This window comes from Saccostrea echinata, unplaced genomic scaffold (assembly GCF_033153115.1).
Source record: "Saccostrea echinata isolate AGI-Se365-2 ecotype Australia unplaced genomic scaffold, CSIRO_AGI_Sech_v1 ptg000014l, whole genome shotgun sequence".
Taxonomy (NCBI): domain Eukaryota; kingdom Metazoa; phylum Mollusca; class Bivalvia; order Ostreida; family Ostreidae; genus Saccostrea; species Saccostrea echinata.
The window spans coordinates 3,380,290-3,390,580 of record NW_026889763.1 but is presented as its reverse complement, the minus strand read 5'-3'; the positions used below and the strand labels follow the sequence as shown (position 1 = coordinate 3,390,580).

Genomic DNA, 10,291 nt, shown 5'->3' with positions numbered 1-10,291 from the left:
ATGAAAAATGTCAGTGTTATATCGACCCAGTGATAATTTTTATGTATTTTCGAATAAGCTTATTATATCGCCCATAGATTTGCTTTGAAATGCTGATATTAAACGAGTTTGTTGAAATCCTGTAACATCAATTCATTTGTTAGTAGCTTGCTTCAGTTTCAAAATTGATTAAACACCATATGCAGGTGATACTGGAATATCAATGCATATATTAGGCAAAATCAGAACATCCAAATAATATCAACTGGTATAATTTTAAAAGTAGAATGAGAACCCATATGTTTTTTTAAACAGGATATAAAGTACTCTACTGCCCAGTTTACGTTTCTGTCTTTATCTTCTATATAGATGTGCAAATGTACAAGTTACGTAGAACTGATAAAACCTTGCTTTTTGCATTGTAGAATACAAGCTGAACTCATTTCTTTTTGTTGGCAAATCGTTATAATATTTTGATTTTATATTTTATCAAAGCGAGAAAAACTTGTTACAAAGGCTAGAATCTCGAGTACCACGGCTACCTAATGGCGGGATATCATGATCATCCGGCTGGAACAATGTACAACTGTGTAGACAAGAATCCAGATACATTGCATGGTGGCCATGCTAATAAAGATGGCTACCTATTTTACTTTGTAGAAGGTCGCTGTGGTTCATTGAAATGTCCACCATATGTTGAGGGAAGAGAACTATTGTGCGCTGTTTGCTCCAAAAATTAAAACGTATCAGTTACTATACGTGTTAACAAATACACAGTTTGTTGAGTGATATTTGTACTGGCTTACGAGGTCATTCAAAAAGTTCGTCGACTTTTGTCATAACTTGTTTATTTAACGTCATATTATGACCAAATTTGGTAAACATATAATAACAATAAATATAAATTAAAAAAAAATCCACCATATCATGATTTATATCAAAGGTATTTAAAATTGAAGACTGTGAAATGGGGTCACGGAGCATGGAGCAAAATTTAGTAATTCATCAACAACTCACATTCTGATGTCTACAGTTATATCTCTAACAAATGGCGCATAAACAAAATAAAATTCAAACGTTCAAATTTATCTATGCCTTTGTTGTATAATTTATAAAAAAATGTATAAAGAATACAAATCTGTGAATAGGACATAAAACATGGAGGTGGAATGAGGTGCCTAGGAGCAGTAAGCATCCCCTGTTGTCCGGTCACACCGGCCATGAGACCTATGTATTGACAAGGTAGACGGAACATTCCTTAGTCAAATTAAATTTAAAAACAAAGGCCTTACAACTGATATGAAACACGTCATTCACGACACAGTGATAGGTTATATTTGCTAAATAAGTCAATATTACAACCATAGCATTAATTAAATGCTGACTTTAAACGAGGTTGTTGTTATTTCTGTAACATCAACTTACCTGTTATTAGCCTCCCTCGGTTAAAAAATTGATCGTTCTCGGAGCATGCTCTTGATTACTGAATAAGCTGGGAGATGTAAACACTATATGCAGGTGATAGCGGGATTTAACTACAAAAATAAATTCCTTTATGATATAATTAAGTTATAAGTTGACCATTATCGTCTATTAATAGTCAGTACAAAATCTAAATATGAAACAGATGTGGCAGGCTCTAAGGTGTCTTTAATTTCGAGTTCAAGGGGATAGATCGAGTCGACATATGCATGGAAGTTTGGGATGTCAACGAATAGTCGACTATTCGACCATCAGTCGAAAGGACCGACGATCGAATAACAAAACGACATTCGAATAATTAAATTCAATAAAAGAGTGATAAAGAGATGGAATTCTCATCCTAAAATTGAGAAACCGTCTTTCCTCAGACACAGTCGATAAGATAATTTTCCTCATTAAAAACTGCTGACTTTTTAATAAGCTTTAAAAAGATATATCGCACAGTCATTTTTTTATGCTTCCTAAAAAACCGACCTAACAGACCGATTTATGAACATGATTGACGGAGAAATCATACATTTTGGAGAAATTAGCGGTCTATATTAAGTAAATAAAAACACGCCATCCACATTTTAGGTCCATGTGAACATCTGTGTGTAACATTTGATGTAACTTTTTAATAAATTTAAAAAAAGGGGGGGTTAAATATGTGATGTACCAGTGAAGTTTGAAATAAAATTTTAGTTTCGAATATATTCGACTATCGTTCGAATAATGCAATCGACTATTCGACTAAAGAAAATAAATATTTTGACATCCCTAATGGAAGTAACTATTGTTAATGGATAACACGTCGTCGATATATATAATGTCGGGTTAAAGGCCACAGCAAATTTTTTCTTCTCATGTAGAATTTTTTTTGAATGAATATGGCTTCATGCTTGTTTGTTTGTTGTATAACCTTACTCTCGAGAATTTTTCACTCATATGGACTTGCCGGTGGAGAACTGCAAATTTTTGACCTATACTCGGCACTCAGGGCCATTGAGAAGTGAGGGGTCTTTTTCGTGCCAGCACCTACTGCGACAAGGGACATCGGTTTATACGGTCTCATCCGAAGGACCGGTCTCCATGTCCCACAGTGGGATTCAAACCTGAGACGTAAGGATCAACTCCTTACTCCGCGACTCTAGAGCAGACGCTCTAATCACTGCGACAATAAGGCTTCATAGAATATAAAAAAGTGTAAAAATGGTTCCCATTAAAAAAATTAAAATCATCAAGATTCGAATACCATTATTGGACGTAGAGACTTGTCCTTCGAATGAGACCATATAAACCGATGTCCTATGTCTCAGTAGGTGTAAGCACGAAAACAAAATCAAACAAACAGACAAAAAAAATCATCAAAGCGGTACGAAATGCAAACTTTATCTGTATCCCATAAATGAACACTCATATACGCAAAAATCAGCTCAATATCTAGAAGCCTTTAAAAAAATGCGAAAAACTAGTTAGTTGGAGAGATAGATGGAGGGACAGACAGACGGACAGGCGAGGAAAAACATATACTTTTAATTTTCCTTTACCACACTCAGCGAAATGTTTTGAACATGGGGTGCATCTGACAGTTTCGTCCCTCATATGTTGTTTGTGAACCCTAACTCGTGCATTGAGTTGATTTGTCTGCCCTATATAATACTCTCCACAGGTAGGGCATATTGCACAGTAAATCAAATTAGAAGATTTACAATTCATACTCGTGTTTGGTTATAAAGCTTTCCCGTTTTTAAGTTTAATCTGTTCGCCCTCTTGAATGAAATCACACGTTCCACATCGGGGGTGACACCACACTTTTTGACGACTCTCTGGTTGCTAGAGGAAAATTTCGCTTTGGTTAGAATCCGCCTTAGGTATGGTGCTTGTCTTCTGCTGTTAATTATTGACGATTTGTCCAGAAGATTTTTCATGTTTTCAGATTGTTCTAATATTGGAAAAAATCGTTTTGACGAATTGAGAATATTGTGGTTACGTGGGTTATGAGTTATCACATATGGGATGTTCTCTTCATCGTTTTCCTCTGGATGGCGACCCTTTCTTAATTGGGTTATTGGTATGTCTTTTGCCCGATTGATTCCGTCCTCAATAAGGTTTATTGGATAGTTTTGTCGCCTTAGGTGTTGTTTTAATTCTTGGAGTCTTTTCAAGCGTAGGGTAGGCTCGGTCACAATGGTACAAATACGTCTGGCCATAACGATAAGTTCTGATTTCAATGATGCTTGGGAAAGGCTAAGGTATTTTAATGTAAGTAAATTATTTTATAAGAAATTTCAAGAGCAGAGTGATGTGATACTGATTTTGAGAGTTTTTTTTGCACAGTGAATATTTAAGAAGTTAATATAACACGAGTGCTAACTGTGTCAGGACGTAAAGTTTTTATTTGTAAAGAAATAAAATTAGAGTTTTTAATGTCTTTCCTATACATTATAAACATATTGTTTTTTATTCATGAGAAATCTGTATAAATCTTAACCAAAACATGAGAAAATGTCATGATATTTTAATTCCTTTATCCAATCCCTTTCTTTCCTGGCATGTTGCAAAACTTTACACAATACTGTCCTAACAAAATCTGTAACACACGTTTAAATTCTCTACAGCCGATTGTGTTGTCAGAATCATTTTGCCTTCGTTCTTCTGCAATAGCAGAAACGTCTAATAGCAATATTAGCCAATCATTAAATAGTAGCAATGTTTAATTTCAAAGCCACTGTTTTATAATTTCTGCCTCAAAACTTTCAAAAAGGAATTTTAGAGACTTCAAAGCAAAAGTTGATTAGGTTTAGCTTACTTTTGTCTAAAACATGGGGAGGGGGATAAACTATTCAGAAGAATTTAATAAGATGAAGTAAGGAAAGTTCAATTACCTTAAAACAAAACAGATAAGACTGAGGAAAATGAATTTGTATAATGCTGTCATCTACGTCTGTAGAGAAACACAAGTGCATATTTGATACCATTTACTGGTCCCTTAACGTAAATATCAAGTTTCTATCAGTTTCAAATGATCCTGCACTAAAGAGAACTCTTTATTGTATTGTAAAGAAATGAATAATATTTTTGCTACGAAATGCTTATTTAGAAACTATGACATAAAACAATATGATTTAATATAAGAATATTCTTCAAATAATCAAATAAGGAATGTTTCGCCTCCTAACATTGCAAATATGGCATGAAAACCTTAGCTTAAATGTTTACTTAATAGAATTACATATGCATTCCTTTTTCCATCTTATGATAAAGCTTCTTCATAAGTTAATAAGTATATAAGTAAGATTGTGCGCAATAACAATATAGATGTATGGAATTGCTTATCCCCTACTCCGGCCATTTTAGCTGATAATTAATTTCTGACTCAAGTTCATGTAAATTAAATTAGTATCAATATATAGAGATTTTATTTTATTAAATAAACTCTCTTCCAGTTTACATTTATTGAAATATATTGTACGTGATATTGTGTTTGGGTTAAGATAAACTCTTATACCATTGTTGTTTTCAATTTCATTTTTTTTTTGAACGCGAACGACCAGCCAGGACACAAGTTGCCTCCTCCTCTAGATATTATTTTATAAACTTAAGCTTTCTCCATCTTGATATATTCATAGTGCATTGAATTATTGTTACCCTTTATGATGATAATTAGCTAGAATTGAACAATTTTCTTCATTTGTGGATCCGATCCAAAAGACTATATATATGTTGTGAATAAGGAACTCCAGCATCCTTTTTATAAATATCAACTTCAGAGTACTTTTGTGAAGAATAAAAAAAATTGTTGATGACCAATCACAAGATACCTACCCATCATCGTAGGGTAACGCAGATAAATTGACAAATGTTTGAAATTGTGAGATAAAAAATTTAACCAATCAGGTCGGCTGACATATCTTGATGACCGTTATGTATATTACAGTCACCAGCTTGTACACAGTGATTTATTTGAAGTTACTGTTTTTCTCTCAGTGGATTGTTATATATATGAAACTTACTATTAACAATCATATTATATATTATATCATTTTACCGGAACAAATAAAAATAAATGATTGTATCATACAGTAGGAATGTCTATAATTCTTCTCAACAAAACCAAAATTTTAAAACTTTATAAAAACGACCTTGCAATATCCAAGTATATTTACGCTTTTGACTTCTTTCCATTTTATTCTATTGTAGTGTTTTGAGGAAAGTCCATTATATTCTGCATTATATATAAAATTTCCACAGACATTTTTCAGCACATGTAAACTGTTACATGGCCAAAATATAATATAAGGGTGGAGACATTTTTTTTTTCAATTATGTTTATCTACAGACATTATCAAGAGAAGAACTCAGAAATATTTTTATTCTTTATTTTTTAGAACAAACAGCGCAAACTAGTTCTCTTCCCTCAACATATGGTGGACATTTCAATGAACCACAGCGACCTTCTACAAAATAAAAAAGGGAGCCATATTTTATAGAATGGCCGCCAGGTAAGGTGTCAGGATTCTTGTCCATACACTTGTATGTTGTACCAGCCTGGTGATTATTATATCCAGCCATTAGGTAACCCTGGTACTCGAGATTCCAGCCTTTGTAACAGTTTTTTCTTGCTAAAAATATTTTCATTAAAAATTTTATTAATAATTGCTGAAATAAAAAAAATGGAAGAATTATTTGGGGGAAAATAAGCACAATTTACTATATGCAGGTGTAGTCCAATTCAATCATTAGGATATATAAAAATACATGTAAATAAAACTCCATTAAATTCTGGGAACGAAAAAAAGCTGTAATTGGAATAATTCTTATAGGGTAATATGAGGATCATAAATATAACTTAATAAAAGGTATATGTTTTGAAACTATGACGAAAAAGAAAACGTACATACATGTATGGCAATCAATACTCACAATATGAAATGTAAATCAAAATTATCCATTTTCATTTTCTCACCAGGAAATACTTTCACAATGGATCTGTTTTGAACAAGGCAAACAGCACATGGCACATCATGGTGATTTAATGATGCATAGCGACTAGTGAAGGTACTCGTTTCGTACTCTGCTCCATATACATAAGCCTTAGCCCCATCTTTTCCATCAATGTAGTTCCCCCACTCTGGATCCTTCGGTAAACAAAGAGGGTCTACAGCCGCTCCTTTAGAATTATAATGTGATCCCCCGGCGAAACCTATGCATTGCTCTATTTATTTAGTAATGTGTAATCTTTATTTTAAAATGTTTCTTTTTCTACGACATGCATGCACAATCTGCATAGAAATTAAGCGCTCAGTCTATAAGCATAGCATTCCTGAATAAATAAAATTTTAAGGTATGTCACTCGTGAAATAAGGTATTATATCAAGGTTTTTTGAATGTATATTTTTTATAAGTACCCAAATGGCATGACTCAAAATCGCAAAGAAAATTGGGGGGTCAGTGACTCTTAGCTAGGTTTATCAATTTAATCTTTATCATATTTTATTAGATGTTATCATGACAATAGATATAACCTCAAACTTTTCATGACTTAATTGCTGATCGGTTGGAAGTATCGTGTAGTTTAAAATAACGAAAGAAAAGAAGTTTGCGTCAGTGATGTAAATTTTAAGATATTGGTCAAAATATGTGATTTTCATTCAAAAACAGTGTAAATTTTATCTTTCTTTCTTTAATATAATTTCATATTTTGGCAAAGTCTGCTGAGTGAAAGTTTACAATTAGTTCTAAAACTATAAAGAACTGCGAACGATAGTATTGTTCTCCCGCCTACCTCCAAGTAAATTTTCAAAAGTTAACATATTTAAAAGATTTTTCATATTTATATAGATATTTATATGAATTTTCATAAAACATTACTTATTTAGGAAAACAAAGAGAAATAACTCTATAATTTTGGTAAAAGTTGTGTTTTTCACTATAGAGATCGACGGAAAACGGAAAATATTTTTAAAACATTCCTTTTTACAGGTAATATGGATTGTTATTTCACAAATTCTTATCAAAGCTTTTTGTGTTTTACGGGAGGGAACATATGTTTACAGACAAAAAACGACAAAAATTCTCATTTTTTCACCAATTTCGAAGGTGTTTACAGCTCAAACGTTGTATTTTTTCAATTACATATGTTTAATTTTATATGCGTAAAACATAAGAAAAGATTTAAAGAACATTTATTCATGTCCAAGAATATTTTAAAATATGCTGATGCTTTCAAGTCTGATTTCAATGGAAAACATCGTCTACCCCCTTATAAAAAGAGCTGGAATTAAGAGTAATTAACTTTTTAACACTGGTATTGAAATTATTAATTAATTAACATCTTCTTTGCATTCAACAAAGATTTTATGGCCAAGTTGCCAAAAGTATTGAATTAAATGGATGTAAAATGTAGGCGGGAATCGAGAGTTAGCGTGCGTAGTTCTTGTAACCTATATTTATTATTCAAAGCATATAGTAAGGAAAATATTTTCTGAGTAAAAATATGTGGGGCTAAAGTTCCAAGATAATGAATTTAACAAATGTGCAGATTTGAAGAATTTTCTTCCAAATAACCTTGCACCACAAGAAATAGTCCCTCATAAATATTGTTTCCTTATGACTTTGTTAGTATATTATATTTTAAATGTTGTATAATCTGCATTGTTTAATTCAAATATGTTTTAAAAATTGAATTTTGATAATTACTAATAAATCATTTTGAAGTTAGAGGTTCGTATTAAACTTTTCTTAATAGCTGACAAGTGTCATACCTTAAAACATGTCAAAAACTTAAATGAAAATATGATTATTCAAACTTTCAAAACAAAGAATTTAATTACCCGAATAAACTAATTTTGCGTTGGAGGGACAAATTGGCTTTCCCCATCTCGTATATACAACGTTTCTGTTTCCTCTAACTATTAAATTTAAAAAAATTTATAATTAAAATTTCATGATAAATTTCAAAACAACGTGTGTAGTAAATATATGGTCACATTATACCTTGAGTCAATTCATTCTGTATGGTAGCGTTCACCTGCGTTTTGAACTTCTTCATCGATGTCTCAATGACGTCAGTGAAACTTTTGAATTCCCGTCTTAAAACTTCTACTTGATGTGCTCCTAGAGCAGACGACAGTTGTCCTGTTAGATACCCTTGTAATATTTCTTTACAACTTTCTGTGTGTGTCTCTCCCTGTGCCGTATGAAGTAGCAGAACCAGGGCTAGATAAAACTCCATTGCCTGGGGAAAGATTGAGACGAACAATTGTCGAAACGAAATCTTAGCCTAGTGTTGTTCATTGACAATCAATATAAATATAAAATAATAACAATAGAAAATTGCATACATTTCAGAAACATTTCTTATATTTATAAAATGGGAGATTAAATGCCTAGATCATGATCTATAGGGAAGTCTATCTTTATATCCTACCTTTGTGATGAACGCTTCCTAGATCAGTGGAAGGTGTGATTTTTTGGTCAGTGAACATATTTATATTCACGCATAGAATAGAAAATTTTACAATCTGATAGCAAACCACCCAAAATGACCTCATAACTAGACACGAAGAAGATAGATTTAAACGTAATTTGACACCTGTATATTGGTCTATCGATTTGACACCTGTATATTGGTCTATCGATTTGACACCTGTATATTGGTCTATCGATTTGACACCTGTATATTGGTCTATCGATTTGACACCTGTATATTGGTCTATCGAATTGTACTCGGTATAACAGAAGATACACATAGTACTGATGGCGAATACTTCAGCGATGTTAGCGTTTAGTGATACATATGATGTAAACTGTTCCATTATAAACCCTTTAATAAATATTTTAATTTTGCCTAAATAGCTATGAAGTTCGATCATATTTAAGAGTCAATTGATAAATTAATTAGCTTACTCTAGGTTAGAAATTGAAGAAAATTTAAAAAAAATTGTTGTGAAACTAATAATTATTGAAACCTGAAGATGAGAAAGAAAGATATGTCAATGGCTCGTTTTCGTGTAAATATAAAATTTGTATTTTAAAGTAAATTGTTGTTCTTAAGAATACATGCAATATTGTCATCATAAAATCGTCCAATTTTCAATCGGTTATTTGGGAAAATTATAATAAAGATACATAAATGACATAAAAATGATCTATAACTACTCAATTCAATGATTTCATGGAAAAGGTGATGTCCATTGTTCTACAAGTTGATATCAAGATCATACAGGAGTGATATTTAATATTTGAGAACTCTTTGGAAACAGAATACATTTACAAACAAATCACGGCTATAACATGAGTGTTACCCAGAGAACTTCTTTATAAAAATAAAATCAGAGTAAACTAGTCTTGAAGAAAACGGTTTCACCAAGCAGAGAAGTTGGGGTTGTCAAATCAACTTGAAAAACGTTTAAAAATATTAATGTAGTTTCCACATTTTTTCGCAAGTAATTTGTATTGCAAAATGGCTATTTAACGTCAAATCGCGAGAACAATAATTCGCAAGAGGACGGTTGATCAAGAGATTTTACATTGATTTAAGCACAATAAGAATAAAAGCGAGTAGCTTTTTTTCGCGAATGGTGCTTCTCCCAAAATGACGGGATAATTAATTCCTCGCGTATATTTAGGAATCTACAGTACTTAAAAAACTAAATGCTACAAAGATGTCTTTTTTGCAGAAGACTTGTTTGATATAATTTACTTAAAAAGAAACCCCTCATCTTATATACATGTAACAAGTCTCTGTAGTTTAAAAATAAGGTTCTGCTAAAAAGTAGGCATATATTGAATCAATTTTTATCAAAGATCTATTGAAGTCTATAGTTTATCGGACAGATAACATCAT

General features: G+C 32.0%; 2 protein-coding genes across 2 annotated transcripts in view; one reads left to right on the top strand and one right to left on the bottom strand.

Moving 5' to 3' along the window:
* Positions 1 to 10,291, top strand: part of LOC133187000 (uncharacterized) — a 240,078-nt gene continuing 229,787 nt past the window's right edge. The window contains exons 1-2 of the mRNA XM_061322375.1: positions 1 to 9; positions 501 to 701. Of these exons, the coding sequence (XP_061178359.1) occupies positions 1 to 9; positions 501 to 701 (210 nt within the window). The remainder of the gene's footprint in view (positions 10 to 500; positions 702 to 10,291) is intronic.
* On the bottom strand, positions 5,818 to 8,677 carry LOC133187120 (uncharacterized). The gene is made up of 4 exons (XM_061322478.1): positions 8,440 to 8,677; positions 8,277 to 8,354; positions 6,410 to 6,646; positions 5,818 to 6,065 (listed from the first exon to the last, which is right to left on the bottom strand). Exons 1-4 carry the CDS (start codon positions 8,675 to 8,677, stop codon positions 5,821 to 5,823), a joined length of 798 nt encoding a protein of 265 aa, XP_061178462.1. The 3' UTR covers positions 5,818 to 5,820.

Bases quoted from the DNA above. Each gene is read 5' to 3' on its own strand.
- LOC133187120 (XM_061322478.1), bottom strand. From the start codon at position 8,677: ATGGAGTTTTATCTAGCCCTGGTTCTGCTACTTCATACGGCACAGGGA. The intron at 8,355-8,439 runs GTATAATGTGAC...TAAATTTAATAG, and splicing joins ACAGAATGAATTGACTCAAG to TTAGAGGAAACAGAAACGTT. The intron at 6,647-8,276 runs GTAATTAAATTC...AGCAATGCATAG, and splicing joins CGCAAAATTAGTTTATTCGG to GTTTCGCCGGGGGATCACAT.